This window comes from Protopterus annectens, chromosome 6.part1, assembly GCF_019279795.1.
Source record: "Protopterus annectens isolate FY-2018-M chromosome 6.part1, PAN1.0, whole genome shotgun sequence".
Lineage (NCBI taxonomy): Eukaryota > Metazoa > Chordata > Ceratodontiformes > Protopteridae > Protopterus > Protopterus annectens.
In genome coordinates, this window is record NC_056738.1 from 435516809 (window position 1) to 435536816 (window position 20008).

General features: G+C 39.0%; 1 protein-coding gene across 4 annotated transcripts in view; it reads right to left on the reverse strand.

The window, feature by feature from the left end:
• The window catches only part of DNAJB2 (DnaJ heat shock protein family (Hsp40) member B2), a 2030098-nt gene that overhangs the window by 273026 nt on the left and 1737064 nt on the right, over nucleotides 1–20008 (reverse strand). For 2 of the 4 annotated variants that reach the window (XM_044075867.1, XM_044075866.1), the window contains exon 10: nucleotides 176–234. The exons of the other annotated variants lie outside the window; for them this stretch is intronic. In XM_044075867.1, the coding sequence (XP_043931802.1) occupies nucleotides 200–234 (35 nt within the window). In that variant the 3' untranslated portion in view covers nucleotides 176–199. The remainder of the gene's footprint in view (nucleotides 1–175; nucleotides 235–20008) is intronic. 4 annotated transcript variants of the gene reach the window in all.

The following is a 20008-nucleotide window of genomic DNA, read 5'->3' on the forward strand; positions in this document are numbered from 1 at the left end:
TAAAGTCCCTTAAAAACACTTGCCTAGATGAAAATAAAGATGTACTGGATGCTAAATTAAACTTGCCTACAACACTAAAATATTATATTGTACTGCTTTAAAACTACTGACTTGGAAAAGACAAGAATTAAAAACTAGTTAGAAGAGATAAAGTAAAATGTTGAAAAATGTTTACCTTTGTTAACAGCACTGTTCTCAATCAGCCTGTATAGGCCTGGAAATCTGGGTCTAAATCTAAGAGAAAGAGAGGAAGAAAAGCACTAGTTTGGAGGCAGCCACAGGAAAGACTGAACTTCAAGTACATCTAATCTGTTATCTAAAGCAAACTCAGGTGGCCATAGCAACTATGCTGTCAGCATAAAGAAACCATTGCTGTATTTTAAAACCCCACTTCAAGAAACCTGATGTACTATGGCAGCCAGAATTAAACAAAGTTAATCTTTCCATCTATTATAATCTTAGATTTCTGACAGCATTCTTGTCAGCAGTTACAAGAGAACACTCAGCCAAAAATTGGTCCTCCAGTGACAAATTTTCAAACTTCTCCTGTCAAGGGAATGTCCTCACTAAATTCTGCTCCTTGCTGGTATCGATGTATGTTGGTGGTCACATGGTCTAACATTATTCTGAATCATATTTAAAAATAAAACTTGCAAGAATAAGTTTTGATTTTTTTTCTTATCCTTTTATTCAGTTCTGTCTGCTGACCATCAGTCATCCACAACCAGTCAAGTACATTTATTCCCAGTAGTGTGACGGCCAATCAAGAAGTAATTTTAGGCCTTAATTCCCCCCCCCCCCCCCCCCGTGGCTGACAGGTACCTGCATCATCATGATGCCCTACTGCGCCCTCATCCAAAATGCGAGTGCTCTTGCCCATGTGCTAATGATGGTAGAAGTCACTGGTTTGGCAACTCAAGCCAATTTTAGCTGCAGCTGTTTTGTCTGCAACTCACTACTTGCACATGGCAAAACAGCTACTGGACAACCAGTCTCTTCTCCCTTCTTTGCAAAGAAGGTGAGCTGGCATTTGCCACTCACTCCTGTCTCCCTGTTCCAGCTCTCTAGGTCTAGTGCTACTAAATGCACCAGAGATTCCTGGGTCATAGTCATAGGGCTTTTACAACTCTTCAGCTTACAGCTGGGTCAAGCTTAGTATATTTTTTTCATCAAAAAAACAAAAAGGTGCAGCTTCACTGAAAAGGAACAGATATATGATAACTGCAGAAATGAAAAGAAGCAGAAACTGCAACACTCTGGCACCCTACACAAATATTAATGTAAAGAATAATCTTCCCCAAAAATATCAGAGGGAGGGAAAAGCACATCCACTGACTGAGATGCTCTAGAAGATCTAACATTACAACAGGTCCCCGATCCTAGTTGCCTTCCTTCCTCAAGACATAGTAAAAGCAGGTACAACGTACAGAATGAGTTCCACTCAGTTACATGTTATAACATGGTGCCATGCCCAGTTACCAGTCAATCCTTCTCTACAGAGCAGAGTACATTAGACTATCTATTAATGTTTTCAAAAATCTAGTACAAGGATAGAGCAAAAGTACAGTCACAATATTGTATTTACCATAACAGTAGATGTTCAAACACAAGTGCTGCAGGAATCACAATATACATGGGGATTAGCTATAGGTGGACATCAGTCTCCTGACTTAACTTTTTCAGCAGTAATTTGTCCATTTAGCGTAAGAAGACAAAGTCTTAACTCAAGGAATCCTTCTAGAGAGAGCGCTACACTGTTCTTCTTTTTGAAAATTCATGAAAAGTCCAACAGAAAAACCTCAGAAATAAAGAACTAATTAAAAATCTAACAATACTACAGTTCCATACACAAAGCTTATGAGGAAGGAATAAACATTTCAAAAGAACATATTATTGAAGCTCAAATGTCCTATACGTTAAACAGGAAACATTCACTTTTCGTGACATAAAATATAAATGACTGAAAAGCACTGCAAACAGTATTACACTTATTACAGCTAACAATATACAAATTTAACTTCAGACTCTTAAATGTGCAGCTTTTCATTTGTGAAACAGAGGGTGCAGCTGCTTGAACCTGAGCTGCATACCTGTTAGTCTGACTTAGTAGTTAATCTATTCATGGAGTGTTTTATAGTTTACATTGTCTCATTTACCACTTTGCAGCTTATATGGTACCTGACCTACCCTGCCTGGCCTTTTCTACATTTAATGTCTCTGCCCAGTGATTACCTTTCATTTGTACAACTTAGGATGTAGCTGTTTGGCCCTGAGTTATGCACTTGCCAGGCTAGCGTAACAGTTCTTCTATTCTGCGACTGTATTTTAATACTATTTTAACTACATATTGCCTTCTTCTGCACTTTGTAAATTGTGCAGTATTTGACTTGCCTTGCCTGGCACCTTTTGCATTTAAACTCCTGCTCTTGGTGAGTGGCTATGAGCATAAGAATGATGATGTGAAGGTGCAGAATCGCATCACTTTATGACAAGCAAAACCAACAGGGTTTAGTAGGCCATAAGTGGTAAAATCGTACTCTTCTTCTTCTTTCGGCTTTTCCTGGTTAGGGGTCACCACAGTGGATCACCTGTCCACTCATGACTGGCAGTGCAGTTTTATGGTGTCGAGTTGCCAGCCCTGTGCCCAACCTTCCAAAGAAGGCACACACGCGCATGCACTCACACCACAGGGAGGACATGCAGACTCCGCACAGAAGACACCCCAGCCGAGGATTGAACCGGAGAACCTCTTGCTGTGTTGTTTTAAAGCTTAACTAATGTTACAATTCAATGAAGTTTGCCAAGTTTATTGCTTTATTTATAAACATTTCTGTTTCCATTGCATGTGCATTTACAACTTGATATAAGAAACACTGGTACTTGCGTATTAACGCAATCAGAATTTTTCCTGGAGTTTGTTTTACTTTACCAGTTAACATGAAGAAACTTTTTATGGCATATTTGGTTTCTTATTTTCCTTATATACAATCCCGCTAGTAAACTTGTACTAACATCTAGTATAATTTGGGGTGGGGGTGGAGGAGTTGATGCTGATGTTACGTGCTGGAAATAGGGTGCTTAATCTGTTACCAGCATTTACCTGGAAAGCTACAGAAAAGGTTTCTTTGTTTAATTACAGAACATAACTAAATTACTTTGCAGCCTGAGCATTTTTGTTTGACTGCATTTTGGACAAGAATTTGTAAGTAACACATTACACTGCTTTATTCTACACAGTATGTGTACACAATATGTAGTAATACAGATAAGCTAACCCGGGTATGGCTGTCATCTTTATTGGCAAAAGGAATAATTAATACTTGTGCTAAATGCAAAATGTACAGTGATATGAGGGATACATTCATTAATACTGACATGACACTGGACAGTAAATGCACTAAGAAGACTTGAAGACTCAGATTTTCTTGTAGTAAACTTGTTAGTCTTCAACTTGTCGTCTATCAATGTTATGTTGCTGTCTATCAATGTTATGTTGCTGTAAGTCTAAATGAAAACTCATGTTGCGTACTTCAAAGACATATGATTATTATATATGCTATGTTACTATGTGTTACTGATAAGGTATATTTGTGGAAGTAAATTTACCTTAGATGTTTGAATGATCACTGGTAGCCTAAGCTATATGGATTATGTCTTGCCAAGGACATAATGACAGGCCAGCTTCCAAAGCTTCGGAGCACCTTCCACACACCCAAACCTTAGTCATCTTGATGTGAACTGATTAAATGATGGGTTTGGGCGCTTAGCCCTCAACAGCATTCATGCCAACAGAGAGAGGGACACTAAAGCCCTGGTAGGATAATGTTAGGAGTATAATGATAAAAAGTCCACAACTTGGCATAAAAACATACAAAAAACAAGGGAGATGGAGACAGAGAGCAGCTACAGCAGCAAAGACAATTCAAACAGCTAAAGTTAAGGTGAGTTTCCTTAAACAACTGTAGCATATTCTTCATTTGATCACACTGTTGTAGTATCCTAAGCTATATGGGTTTCCACAGCTTAGGTTGGTAGCAGAAAGAATGAGGGCCCAGCAGCCCCTGGAGAACAGCCCTAGAAATACCTGTCTTAGACTTGGAGAATGAAACTAGTCTATAATGCTTTACAGAAGTATTTAGAGAAGATCACGTTGCTGCTTCTAGAATCCAATCATTTCCAAAAAGCCAAGGCAATGGTAGAATAGGCCTGACACTCCCTAGAACAGTTCTGTTGTGGTAAGAGTCACAAAATGTAACAGCATGAGACAAACATTTAGAAATAGTTTGTTTTGACACTGGTTGTCCATAGTCTTCTTACCTTCATAACAAACAAACTAATAAGAAGTTCTGAAAAAAATTTGTTCTGCCAAGATAGTATCAAAGTTGTCTATGGACATACAAGGTATGAAGCAACCTTTCTCTCTCATTTTTACGTTCTGGACAGAAGACAGGGAGTTGGAGAACTTGGCTTAATTTAAACTTGCATACCCCTTTAAGCATAAAAGAATGATTAGTTTTCATAGAAAATTTGCGAAAGATGACATAGGATTGGACCAGCTGTAAACAGCTAGCAACTCAGAACTCTTCTTGCACAGTTTACAGTACTCTGCAAGACTGTTTCATATTAAAAACCTCAAGTCAGCCAGATGAGCTGGTTCAAATGGACCATGAGTTACTTTTTCTAACATGAAGTTACAATCCCAAGGAGAAGCAACCTGTTTTCTAAAAGGCATCTTATGCAACACCCCTTTCTAAAACATTTTCACATGAGACTGCACTGAAAGACGGGATCCATGGGCAGGCGTGTTGAAATGGCTGACAAACAGGCCAAAGGATAACAACATGAATGGGTACTGAGTTTTTTTGTTGGCACCAACTAGAAAACCTTTTCCACTTGCTACGATTTGATTTTCTAGTACCTCCATTACTACCTGCTGCATGCCCTCAAATAAAAGGTTCCTAAAGGTATTAAGATCCTTTCAACCAGGTACAGTCAGTTGCAGTTGTTTGGCATGGGGATGTATCAAACACCTCGTCTTCTAGTCTGCAAAAAAAGTTTGTGGACTTCCAGAAGAAAGGAGAAAAACTATTGCCTGGGACAGAAGGGAGGTTCCTAAAGGTATTAAGATTCTTTCAACCAGGTACAGTCAGTTGCAGTTGTTTGGCATGGGAATGTATCAAACATCTCGTCTTCTAGTCTGCAAAAAAAGTTTGTGGACTTCCAGAAGAAGAGAGAAAAACAGTTGCCTGGGACAGAAGGGAGTCATTACAATGACCTTTAAGGAGTTCTTCTGAATGCTCAGAAGTAACCTGGATATTAATGGAAAGGGTGGAAGTGCATAAAGGAACATTCCTGTCCAAGGAAAAGAAAAGGAACCTATCTTTCATGCCTTCTTGTATAGAATTATGGAGTAGAATTCTGCCAACAGATTATTTACAGATACAAAAAAGATCTATTTGAGGTGGTCCCCACAGATGGATCATATCTTAGAAAACATTCTGATTCAGCTTTCATTCATGAGGGCCTGTCCTGGTCCAGCTCAGCTTGTTTGCAACAATATTGTTCTGATGAAACCCAAGATGCCTGTAAAATGAGACTTGGTGCTGAAAAGCTACAATCCAGGCTACCACAGCTAGTCTGCACAGTGGGTAATATCTGGTTCCTTCTTACTTATGTACGACATCACTGCAGTGTTGTCTTTAAACACTTATAACAGTCCCAGGGACCACAGATGATTTAGACAGTTGACAGCATTTATAAGAACTTACATCTCTTTTTGGCATGTTTTGGTCTGTTGGTTTTGTTCCAAGACCCTGCACTTTTAACCCAATAGACACTGCTCCTCAAACAGGGTCTGAGGCATCAGTTATGACCAAATGTGCTGGAGCAGGACGGGAGAATGAGACCCTTGGATTATGAGAAACTTGGTGTCTCTACCACATAATCTCCCTTTTCACAAAACCTAGAACTGGAATTTGAAAGGTCAAGGCATGTTGCTGATAGGTCCATAGAGATTTCTGGTACCTCTGTAATTTTCTCATGTGGAGCCTTGGAGGAAGAATCATGAGTATAATTGATGTCTTCAGGCTCAAAATGCTTGGGAATTCCCTTGATGAGATGGATGTCTAAGTGAAAAACCTCTGGGATAGATCTAAATACAGATCTCTTTTTCCTATGGAAGAAAAGCTGTTTGAACCGAGGTGTCCAGCAGATAACTCAAAAGAAACAATCATGTGAGAAGGATTCAGGAAAGACTTCTGAATGTTGTCTTGGAATTCCAGCCTTTGTAGAAAATCCCTTACCCATGTGAGGGATTCCTGAACTCTGAAAAAAGACTCAGCAAAGATAAATATGTCATCTAAATAAAGAAAAATGTGAATATCTTGCAGTCTGCAGAAGGCTATCGTGGGAGCTAAATACTTTGTGAACACCACTATAAAAGTAGATTGCCAAAAGACTATGATAAATTATTACACAATCCAGATACATACAGTTTTAAGAAATGCCTCAAATATGGCTCTATATAATATGCATCTTTTAAATCTATGGTGATTAGGGAACTCAAATGGGGAATAAGTTGTGAAGTGACATAATTTTAATCTTGGACACTATCACAAAATGGTTCAAGAAGGAAACGTCCAGAACCCATCTCTTAGAGGCTTCTTTCTTTGGCACCAGAAATATCCTTGAATAAAATCCTTTGCTTGACTGAGGAGGAGGGACAGCTTCTATCACCTTCTGAGCCAATATATTTTAGATGACAGAAGGGAAAAAGAGTTTTGCTTGGAAGATGAAACAGAAAAGGTTCACAAGTTCAGAGATTACTAGGCTAATGGCTCAATAGATTTCACCCAATTTTCTATCCCTACGGGAAAGATAACAAGGGTCAGCAAGCAGGGTTTTGAAAAGTTTTACAAACTGCCTCTGTCTGTAAGGGGCATGGATGCCACTCCAAGACTGCACTTGAAGATAGGGAAGAACACTGCTTCATGAGAATATGAAGACTATTCCAGAGGAGGAGGAGCAATCTCTGGAACACATTCTGTCTCTCCAGCATAATCAATTCATGTCAGAGATCAAGTTTAGATCCTTGGAGCAGGTAACCCTCATGCATTTAGTTTTGCGAAAATGCAACATTTGCATCAGGGTTGGGTTACAGGCTGCCTTGTAGGTCAGACACAGATCACCGCTCAATTGGTTGGAAACTGAATACTGTGACAGGCCTTTTAAGAGGTCCACATATAACATGTTGGCTATACCCTATATTTGTTTGGTGAGAAGCCTCCTAGGATGCTCTAATTGTTGTAGGTTCCTGGCGAGATACATGTCATAGGGTGCACTGTACTCAATTATTGGTCTAATGAGGGCTGAGTGCACTGACACTATGACAACCTTAGATCTGGATGCCATGCACTTACTTATGAGCTGAGGCACACAAAATGTAGTCAAAATTCAGATTGCTATCTGAGTACCCAGATTTCTCAACACTGGATCCACTCTTAGGGGGTGCTATTAATGTTGTAATTTGCAGGGATATTTGATTTCCCAAAGGGTATTATTATGCACTTCTTTGCATTCAGTTTGAGGCTGTGGCTCTGACACCAATTATTAATCTGTGTCAGACCTTTCTGTGGGATATCTACATCATCTGGGGAGTCAGTGATTGCCCCCAATTTGCAGTCAACAGGAAACTTGGTCAGCCAAAGGCCATCTACATTTGCCTTGATATCTGAAGTACATTTTAAACAGGAGGGGGCTCAGCACTGAGCCCTGTTGTACTCCACTGGTGAATGGCCTCTTACTGAATATGGATTTCCCCCACTCTAACATGTGTTCTATCTGTGGGCCTTTTTGCTATCCATCTGGTGATGTAGAGGTTTATGCCCAATTTTGTGAGTTTATCTATAATAGCAGAGTCTGGTATTGTGGCAAATGCCTTGGCCTTGTCAAAGTATGAGTGAGGTATGCACAATCTTACCGTCATTCATAGCCTTCATGACCTTCTCAAAGAAGTCCACCAGACTGAGCAGGCAGCACCTGCCCTTGATGAAGCCAAACTAGGTTGGATATCAAGTCTGGAGATCTCTTATGTCATTGTTAATCAGGTCCATGATTATCGTTTCAATAGTCTTACATATGAGGCTAGTCAGATTTATGGGTCAGTAGTTTCCTGGGTCAGCTAATGGTCCCCCCCCCCTTGTGCAGAGGGATGACTATTGTTGTCCTCCACTCTATTGGTAGAAAGCCTGTTTGGACACTATGGTTAAACATAGATTTGAGTGGGTCTGCTAGGTCATGTTTCATGCTATTTAATAGGCACCCTGGGATTCCGATGGGGGTCACTGATGCCATGTTTCTATCCTTACAGAGTGCAGTGATGATCTGCTTTTTTGTGATAACAGGCAAAGGAATGGAAGGGGGTACTGTATGGGGGGGTGAATGGAGTTTATGAGGGGGTGAAATTTGAGCTGAATTTTATCAGCCAGCAGGTTTGCCTCTTCTTCTGGCTGACTATAGGTAGTGTCATCTGCAGTCAACTCAACATATTGTTGAGTGTTTCCCTTAAGATTTTGGAGATAACTAAAAATGCTTTGTGGTTATCCTTTGCTTGGAAGGCTATTTTAGTCTTTTATTTAGCTTCCGAAAACTTGACTAGTCCCCCCATTTGCCTGTTATGACTAATGAGGAATTTTTTTCCCTGTTGTGCTCCCGCCCACTTAATTCTAGACAGGAATTTCTTCCTTCTGTTGCACAGTCTCTTTATGCTAGGGATCCGCCACGGTGGCTTGTTTTTCTGGCTAGATGTGGGTTTACTTTGGTCGGGTACTGTCAATTATGGGCAGTTGTTTAAGTGACTGTACAGGGCATTTGTGTATACTTCTGCATAGGCTTCCGTGCTTTCTGGGTTAGGAGGAGGTTCAAAATTACCTATGCTATCACTTAATAGGAGGTAGTTTGCCTTGGGAAAATTCTTTAGGGTTTTAGTGTTTGATAGGGGTACAACCATTACATTTATTTCAAAGGAGACCGATCAGGACATTACGGGAGAGGGGGGAGGTGCAACACTCCCCTAGGTTTGCGAACACTATGTCAAGGATAACAGGTAGAGTCTTACAAACAATAAAAAATAAAAGGCAGCTGTTGCAAGACAAAAGTGATGCTTGGTAGATGGTAAATCCTTTATAAGCAGAAAACTCCAAATCCAGAAAAAATACAGACAATGTTCATCCAAAGTAAAGCAGTGCAAGCAAACACAGCAGTATTAAGCGCTTTCGTCTGGTAGATGACTTCCTCAGAATACAAAATACTGCAATTAGCACCTGTTTGAATACATTGCTTACCCAATCGCAAATAACTGACATAATTTCCCCCATTAACAAGGCTGCAAATACTTAATACAAGCCAAATATAAAACAATAATACATGTAAAAAGTTTAAAACATCCCTAAACAGTGTATATAACTAAATAAAAAACATAGATTTTAATTTCAATAGAGAAGATAAAGAAATTCTATCATTTAACCCAGGAGCATGATAAGCATCAAGCCTAATTTGCCATTTGAGTTCTACAAACTCCAAATACTCATTCAAGGGCCCCCCACGAGGTCCCAGATCTACCTGTTCCAATATAAAGAACAGGAAGGAATGGGTAGGTTCACTAACCAAATGTTTATATAGTGCATTATTTTCATTTTTGTTTCTGATATCATATAAATGTTGATAAATCCTTAACCTTAGGGCATTCTTAGTTTTACCTACATAGAAACTTGCACAGAATCTACACAAGGCCAAATACACAACCGCTTTAGTGTAACAGTACATCCTTTTTGAACTGGAAATATATCCAAAATTTTTGAGCTTGATTTTTTCTCTGTCCATAACATAAGAGCATTGGGCACACCTCCCACACTTAAAAGTACCACCATTGTGGGTGTCAAATTTTTGCTTTTCAAACAGTCCTTTAAGGGAAGTGTCTCTTTTGTAAACCACTTGCGGTTCAATACCAAATTTCCCTGATAATTCAGGGTCCACATCAAATTTTTATTATACTTTAGTAAGAAAGTCTCATGAGTCCCTAATCACAAGACTATGTGAATCTAGAATGTTTTTCGTCATATTGTCAATGAACTTAGCAATACTATAAGTTTTTGAGGCTTTTGCGTCCACAATTGTGGACTTTCTTACTAAAGTTAAACAGGACATGTTTTTTGATAGTAACATATGAGTCACTATTGATGTTTGTGATCTCTTTTCAGTTATTCCACATCAAATTGGCCTTGAATGGTTTTATGACTATTTATGTGCCAATTCAACACTTATTTATAACACCATTCTGACTTTACGAACATGTATGGAAATAATATTAGAGAATAATTTTGTGACCTTTGAAGGGCATCTTTTTAAGCAAAAACAGGGTGTTGCAATGGGTGCGTGCTGTGCTCCAGTGTTTGCCAACATTGTCTTGGCACAATGGGAGGACCTGTTTGTTACCAACTCGGAATTTAGGACTTCATGGGTATTGTATGGGCGATACCTAGATGATATAGTCCTGTTCTGGAAAGATAGTGAGGACGATTTGAAAAGGTTCTTCACCTATATTAATGGTACTACAAGTTTTCTTAAGTTTACTATGAATAGCAATGTAGAACTGATTAATTACTTAGATGTTACCATCAAGAAAGACTTTGAACACAATTGTTTTGTTTCACAACTATATAGGAAACCTACCTATTCCAATTCACTATTGCATTATACAAGCGCACACCCATTGCACCAGAAAAAAGCCCTAGTTAAGGGCCAATATGTAAGACTGAATGGTGTCTGATTTTGCGGATTTTCTTACTGAATGTGAAATATTAAAAAACATGTTTTGTAAGAGGGGGTACCCTGAAACCTTTGTCATAGATATCTTTAATGAAGTTAAGACTAAAAGAATGAATGGTCATTTCTTGCACTACTAGGGCAGGTGTCCACCAAAAGTCATAATGACTGTAAAACTTTAAATTTTGGGTGGGTGCTTACCCTTACCTACACATCCAATTTTTATGACATTAAAAACATTATTTCCAAATATTGGAAAATATTTGATGTTGACCCTGAATTATCAGGGAAATTTGGTATTGAACCGCAAGTGGTTTACAAAAGAGACACTTCCCTTAAAGGACTGTTTGAAAAGCAAAACTTTGACACCCACAATGGTGGTACTTTTAAGTGTGGGAGGTGTGCCCAATGCCCTTATGTTATGGACAGGGAAAAAATCAAGCTCAAAAATTTTGGATATATTTCCAGTTCAAAAAGGATGTACTGTTACACTAAAGCGGTTGTGTATTTGGCCTTGTGTAGATTCTATGCAAGTTTCTATGTAGGTAAAACTAAGAATGCCCTAAGGTTAAGGATTTATCAACATTTATATGATATCAGAAATAAAAATGAAAAGAATGCATTATATATATATTTGGTTAGTGAACCTACCCATTCCTTCCTGTTTTTTATATTGGAACAGGTAGATCTGGGACCTCGTGGGGGGCCCTTGAATGAGTATTTGGAGTTTGTAGAACTCAAATGGCAAATTAGGCTTGATGCTTATCATGCTCCTGGGTTAAATGATAGAATTTCTTTATCTTCTCTATTGAAATTAAAATCTATGTTTTTTATTTAGTTATATACACTGTTTAGTGAATACTAATACTAGTGAATTTAGAGATCTTACAAAACATGTTAACAGTAAGAACATTGAAACTAACATGTCAGAAGAAGAAAACAATTCACTAACCCTTATTAGACAGCTGCCCTTGAGATTAATGAAGCCTGACAAGGGCGGAGGGTTAGCAGTTCTCTATAATGGAGACTATTCTAATATTATGTGTTCAATACTAGAGAGTGACACCTATGAAGCGATAAGTAGAAATGAACTAAATCAAGCGTACAATAGAATTAGAATGTTTTTTAGTGACCTATACACAGATGGTATTATTGATATAAAACAATACACCTACATTACAATGATGGCACCCAGGATCCCCAAAATTTTCGGGATACCGAAGCTACATAAAAATGTATCAAATCCGCCATTTAGAGCTTTGGTAGATGCAAGACAGTCCATGACTTATCCATCTGCAAAACTTGTGGACTGCATATTAAAGAAGTATGTGGAGTCGGAAACCCAGATTCTTAAGGATTCCTGGTCTTTTTTAGAAAGTATACAGGCCACAACCTTTAACAAACTGGGGAACTTTCTAACTGTTGATATCTGCGACCTGTATTCATGTATTACACATACAGTAGGTATTGAATGGGTAGTTGACTTCATTAGAACAAAAGGAGCCCACGACAATGAATGTTTGTTAGTTGAGCAACTCCTAGATATAATATTGGAAAACAACTTTGTTTGCTTTGAAGGAATGTTGTTTAAGCAAAAAATAGGAGTAGCCATGGGCTCCCCAGTGGGATCCAGTTTTGCCAACTTGGTGTTAGCCCACTGGGAAAATAAATATCTCCTCAGTAGTGAATGGATGAATAAAATATCTTGTTACAAAAGGTTTTTGGATGATATATTCATTATCATCAATGGGGATGAACTAGTTGCAGATGAACTAGTTACTTATCTTAACTCAACTACCACATTCTTAAGGTTTACAAAAAACTATCAGCAAACATCGATTAACTATCTAGATGTTTATCTGATCAAAAACACAGACAAATATACTGTGAAGATCTATAGGAAGGAAACACATTGTAATAGCTACTTACACTTCACTAGTATGCATCCCTACCATCAAAAGAAATCAGTTGTCAAAGGACAACTAGTTAGGGCTGCGAGGATGGTCACCCTAAATGAGGACTTTGAGGAAGAATGTGCTTTATTGTATGACATGTTTATAAATAGGGGGTATCCTGTTTCATTTTTGCACGTAATATTCCAAGAAGTAACTGAGAAAAGAAACAAGGGAATATATAAACCGATTTTGAATACTGTAACAACATTAAACAACTCATTAAGTTGTGATATTAGAATTGACAACCTTGAGCAACTAGACGCTATGGTTTCAGTTACAGTCGAACAAGAATCGACTGAGTCACTAGAATACAAACAGGATTTTACTATTGCATTTACATTTACCTATTGTACAGAAGCATTAAACATAGGTAGAATAGCGAAAAAATACTGGCGTTTTTTATCTTTAGATAAAAACTTATCACATATTTTTAATTTTGGCCCGACGATTTCATACAGAAGGGGTTATAACTTAAAAAAGTTACTGGAAACAAATCCCAAAATAAAGAAAACCAAAAGAGGCACCACGAAATGTGGGAGTTGTAAATATTGTCAATATATAGACACATCTGAAAACTTTAACATTAGAAATGAAATCTTTTATGTCAACACATCATGCAATTGCAATTCTAGGTCAATAGTCTATCTAGCTCAATGTACCAAGTGCCCCTCATTTTACGTGGGCAAAACAGATAGACGACTACGTGATAGGATATATGAGCATAATTATGCTATTGCGAAAAATAAGGATGACAATGCCTTGGCTAGGCATTGCACAAAAAACTCAGGCCATACATTTAAATTCATGGTTATAAATCAAATTGTGCAAAAAACTAATGAACAGGGTCTTATTAATGAAAATTTATTAAAACTTGAACTCGAGAGAAGCAAACTCAAATGGCAACTACGTTTAATGGCCTGTAGTGACCCAGGCCTGAATGAGTTCTGCTCTATTGCATGCATTCTTAAAATTAAAAGTTTATTTAGATGAGTGTTATATACATAAGAATAGACATTGGTTATTAAAAAATAGGCCATTGAGAACTTAAATAACATAAAATAAAGAAAAATTAAACAAAACACATATAGAAAAGAATGTTATAAATTTAATAAACACATTTTCATTGTTTATTACTTTTTCACTGTCCATCCATTTATTGTCATTGTTTGGTATATATACACTTTTTATATATTATATATATATATTTTTATATTTATATATATTTTTTATGTTTATGCAACCAGACAGTTATATGTTTATTAAATATATTCATTGTGTTATGGTATTTCAACTGATTAAATAACATTTAGGTAGGGAGAGACCTCATACAGTTAATACCAACTCATTCTTTTAATTCTAATAGGTACGGTATTACATATATTTTTAACATATACATTTTTTAATATATACATTTATTATAACATAGTCAGTATATGCATTGTAAGATATATTGTGATAATAAAAGTATAAAAGTATACAAATAACAAAAGTTGGGTTGTTTGTACAGCAATTGGAAAAAATATAATACGGACTATTACAATTTATTTATTGTCTGTAACTTGGCTATGTACAAAGAACCCATGTAGGACTTCTGCAATTGTATCGTTTTGTATTGTATTTTTATTTCACTTATTTTAATACTATTAACTATGCACTTATTTCTTAAAAAAACAACGTGATATGTGCGTTTTAAATAATTAATTGTTGACAGCTGGTAATTCTTATAAAGATACCAGTGGGAGAGGAAGTTGTTGTCTGATGAAGTTCCGGCATTTGCTGGGACGAAAACGCTTTCAGTGTTTAACGTGATTTTTGTTCTGTTCAAATAAATGCATTTGCACTTTACAGCCAGTTTGCGCTACTTGGATTTATTGTTATCCTGCACCTCCTGCACTTCCACGAACTTGCGGTTTGTCAGTTTTAGTACTCATTGGTTTTCTTCAGTTCCTGTTTTTTTTGAAGAATGCCCTAAGGTTAAGGATTTATCAACATTTATATGATATCAGAAATAAAAATGAAAAGAATGCATTATATAAACATTTGGTTAGTGAACCTACCCATTCCTTCCTGTTCTTTATATTGGAACAGGTAGATCTGGGACCTCGTGGGGGGCCCTTGAATGAGTATTTGGAGTTTGTAGAACTCAAATGGCAAATTAGGCTTGATGCTTATCATGCTCCTGGGTTAAATGATAGAATTTCTTTATCTTCTCTATTGAAATTAAAATCTATGTTTTTTATTTAGTTATATACACTGTTTAGGGATGTTTTAAACTTTTTACATGTATTATTGTTTTATATTAGGCTTGTATTAAGTATTTGCAGCCTTGTTAATGGGGGAAATGATGTCAGTTATTTGTGATTGGGTAAGCAATGTATTTAAACAGGTGCTAATTGCAATATTTTGTATTCTGAGGAAGCCATCTACCAGACGAAAGCGCTTAATACTGCTGTGTTTGCTTGCACTGCTTTACTTTGGATGAACATTGTCTGTATTTTTTCTGGATTTGGAGTTTTCTGCTTATGAAGGATTTACCATCTACCAAGCGTCACTTTTGTCTTGCAACTATGTCAAGGATGTTTGAGCCCCTAATGGAACTGCAAGACCAGCAAGTCCAGGAATCTCTGAGCCTGCATGTTAGTGGTTGTATATGTTTCCAAGTTTATGTAGGGACAGCTAAAACGCCCATGATTAGTGTACTGGGCTAAAAGTTGAGCGATTCTAGTAACTTCAGGTATGAGAAGGGAATTTCACAGTTCATGGCTGGGGACCTGTAGCTAGTGATGATATGGTGGGGGATTTTTCCTACAGTCAGCTGGACATGGAGTAGCCCAAGCGAGTCATCCTGCTTGACTAAGATAGAGGTGTGACTGCTTTTTATGTAAATGGAAACACCCCTTCCTTTCATTTTTTCCTTTTTAGAGGGTGGTCTGAATGAGTGACAGGCATTATAAAGTACAGTTGTGTACACTTACCATAAATGTAGATGTTTGAGTGTATTCACTGTTGCAGTCATTATATTTGGGTTATCTGTTTGCAGGTAGCCCTCAGTCGCCTGATTAACAAAGTTTTGGGTCCTGCGTCGGTTGCTGTCCCTTCTTCCATGACGTCAGGTCGTCAAGGGAATAAAACATGCATCCGACGCCATTACATCAGTTTTTCTTGCCCCAGATGTCAGGTGCCCCCCTAATGGGGAGCAATTAAATTAAAAAGTACAATGATATACCTCCAACAAAAAAGCAAATACACCAAAAAGGCTTTTAAGCATAGTAAAAGAAAGTAGAGGTATAGCCAAAAGAAGTAAGGGGGCTGGAGGGAGGGTAACCAGGACTGCAACAGTGAATACACTCAAACATCTACATTTATGGCAAGTGTACACAACTGTACTATGTTTTTCGTGTTTCACTGTTGCAGTCATTACATTTGGGTAGAATCACAAAGCTATGGTTGGGAGGAGGAATTTAGATAGCATTAGGACCATACTATAATGCCCTGCAAGATTGCAGTGGCAAAACCAGCTCTGGATTTAGAGAAATATTACAAATGATAATGCTTGGTGAAGGTATGCACAGAGCTCCAGGTAGCAGCTTCTAGGATGTCCCTGGTAGGGACGCCTCTGAGAAAGGCTGTAGAGGTAGATGTAGCCCTGGTGGAGTGAGGTCTGATCCCCTGGGAGATAGGTTTTCCATGGTGCTTACACCAGAAATGAATGCAATGGCCTATCCATTTAGAAATGGCTTGCTTTGAAATAGCCTAACCCTCTGCCCTTGCAGCAAATGCCACCAGAACTTGTTCAGATTTCCTTTGAGGTTTAGTTCTGTCCTGTTCTGTGGATTGGGAAAGAAGGTTGGCAAATGAATAGACTGATTAAGAGCCACACTGGATACCACCTTGGGCATGAAGGATGGACTAGTTCTAAGGGACACCCTGTCCGCATGAAAGATGATGAAAGGCTCCACTGCCATAAGGGCCTGAAATTCAGACACCCTTCTAGCTGAAGTGATTGCTAAAAGGAATGCTGTTTTTCAAGAAAGAAATTTTAAGTCTGCAGTAGTAGCTGGCTCGAATGGAGGTAGAGTGAGTTTCTCCAAAACAAAGTTATGGTTTCAGGCTGGGGTTGGAGCTCTCCTGGGAGGTCTCAAATTTTTGGCCCCTCTGAGGAACTGCTTGAGCAGTGGATGAGAGAAGAGGGGAGGTTCTGTGCTATAATGAGCTGAAATGGCTGAGGCGTGGATTTTAATGGAGGAAAAAGAAGGCCCTTGTGAAGCATCTCAGTTAAGTATTGTAAAATCTGAGGTAAATTGGGCACTGCTGTGCTCATCCCTTGAGATTGGTTCCAGGCACAGAATCATTTCCATTTTTCAGCATAAGATTTTCTAGTACTAGGCCTCCTTGCCTCAAATTATATCCATCAGAGGTTTACTGAGGGTTGGAAGAGGAGAGCTTATGTAATTAGCCAGGCTGCAAGGTTCAGTGTTAGAAGCTGAGGGTACAGAATCTGGTTCTCCTGCTGGGACAACAGGGAAGGAGTCTGAGGCAGGTGCCATGGGGATAACCATGACATACTGTGTAGGAGGGGGCACCAGTGTTGGCATGGCCAGTCTGGAGCAATCAAAAGCATCCTTGGTTTGTCCTGTTTGATTTTTAGTAGTACTTTGGAAAGCAGAGGCAGAGGGGAAAGGCAAAGACTGATAGTTTTTTCCAGCTGAAGTACAGAGCATCCACTTTACAGGCTTGTTTGTGGTGAGTCCTTGTGCAAATTTTGTCCAATTGGTAGTTCTAGGGAGAGGCAAACATGTCTATATCTCCATTTGCTTGTCAACATGTTGAAAATCCTTGGTTCCAGTTTCCACTCATATGGGTCCATGAGGTTCCTGCTTAGTCCATCTGCCAGTGTATTTAATTTTCCTAGCAGGAATTGAGCTTGTAGGTGCACTTGGTAGCTCAAGGCTGTGTTCCACAATGCCATGGCTAGTCTGCAGAGGGGGTAAGAATGTGTACCCCCCTGCCTGTTTATGTACCACATAAGAGTGGTGTTGTCCATCTTTACCAAACGTTGTCCTGGAAGAATGTGGTCCTTGAAGGCTGTCAGAGCATTATGTACAGCTATCATTTCTTTTTGATTGATATGCAGGTGCATTTGACTTGGGTTCCATTTGCCCTGAATGCACTTCCCTGCCAGGTGAGCCCCCCCATGCATAGTCTGATGCGTCTGTTGTTAGGGTTTGGGCGGCAGGGGGTGGTGTGAAAGGTAATCCCTTGTTTTGGTAGCAGGCCTCCGCCCACCAAAGGAATTCTAGGCATAGGCAAGGTATGATAGGAATCATTGCTTCTAAATCCTGAGTATGTTGACACCATAGCGTTTTTAGATACCACTGTAGTTTCCTCGTATGCAGTCTTGCATATGGAATTAGAAGGATGCAGGAGGCCATGAACCCCAAAGGCTTGCAGTATTTTTCTTGCAGAGAGCAGGGTTTTTGTGGCCACTTGTTTGAAGAAGGTTGTCAAATGAATTTATTTCTCTGGCGTCGGATAAGCCATCTGGGAAGTTGTATTCAAGCTTGCTCCCAGGAATATAATTTGTTGACAGGGTACCAGGTGTGATTTCCTTTCGTTTATGGTGGACTCCAGACAAGTTAGAACACTTTGGACAAAGGTCAGATGATTCAAAAGTATGTCCTGGCTTTGTCTGAATTAGACAATCGTCCAGGTATGGGCATATATGAATATTTCTTTGCCTGCAAAATGCAATAACTGGGAGCTACGCACTTTGTGAATACCCTGGGCACAGTAGATAAGCCAAAGGGCAGTGCAGAGAACTGATAGTGCGTGTAGCCTGCTTTGAAGTGTAGGTATCTTCTGCAAGATTCCCTGATCGGGATGTGCAGGTATGTTTCGTTTAAATCTAGTGTTGCCAACCAGGCATCTTTGCCCAACATAGGAAGTAATTGGTGAAGAGTCAGCATCTTGAATTTTGGAATTTTCAAAAAAAAAAGTTATGTACTCACCATAACGCTGCATCTGAGTAGGTAACTTCATTTGTCTGCAACCTGTGGGTATCGAATCCGATTTGGATCCGAGCCGGCAGCTTTCCAAGCTAAAAGATCAGAGCTCCAAGCTCCTCCCCCTACCCATAATGCCCTGCCATCTCCCTCTAACCCTCAGATCGAGTTTGCCAGAAAAAGGCAATAGGAAATTCTAAAACTAGAAAGGGTTACAATACGTTCCAGTGATGTCAATTGAATGAAGACATATCCTTATCCTTTGATAACAAACTAAGGGTCCGGGGGATGGAGGGAGGGTCGGTTGCAGACAAATGAAGTTACCTACTCAGATGCAATGTTATGGTGAGTACATAACTTCTTTATCTGAAGTAGTTAACTTCATTTGCTCAGCAACCTGTGGGACAGAGTCCCCAGCTAACAGCAACTTGGGAGGCCCTTATGGAAGGATATTTTGGAGTACTGCAGAGCCAAACGAAGCATGTCCTCTGGATATTAAATCCAATGTATAGTGTGTAATAAAGGTATGAGAGGAAGCCAAATTAGCTGCTGAGCAAATGTCATCCAAAGAAACCCTTGACCAGAAAGCAGCAGAAGTGGCCATAGATCGGGTAGAATGGGCTCGCACTCTCAGGGGCTCAGGACGACCAGAACTTTTGTATGCTAGGAAAATGCACTGGGAAATCCATCTAGCTAAGGTTACTTTAGTGACTGGCTTCCCCAGACAGGATTTTGCAAAGGAAACAAAAAGTTGATCAGATTTTCGAAGATCTGCTGTTCTGTTTAAGTAAAAACGTAACTGTCTGTAAACATCCAGACAATAAAGTCTGTATTCTCCTTTGTTTTGGAAATTTGGAAAGAAGACAGGTAGAGTGATGGACTGGTTGATGTTGGCTTCTGAAGCCACTTTGGGCAGAAAAGAGGGATTAGTCCTGAGGGATACCCTGTCTTTATGAAAGATGATGTATGGAGGTTTACTGCAAAGAGCATGAAGCTCCGATATCCTTCTAGCAGAAGTAATGGCAATCAGGAAGGCCGTCTTCCAGGATACATATTTTAAGTCGACCGAAGCCGCGGGTTCAAAAGGAGGCCCAGTCAGAGCTTGAAGAACTAGGGTAAGATCCCATGGAGGCACTGCATCTTTAATAGGGGGTCTTAACAAAAAGGTTCCTTTCATGAATATTTTGCATATCTTGGGGGACGCTAGAGGCCCTGAACTGTTTCCAACGT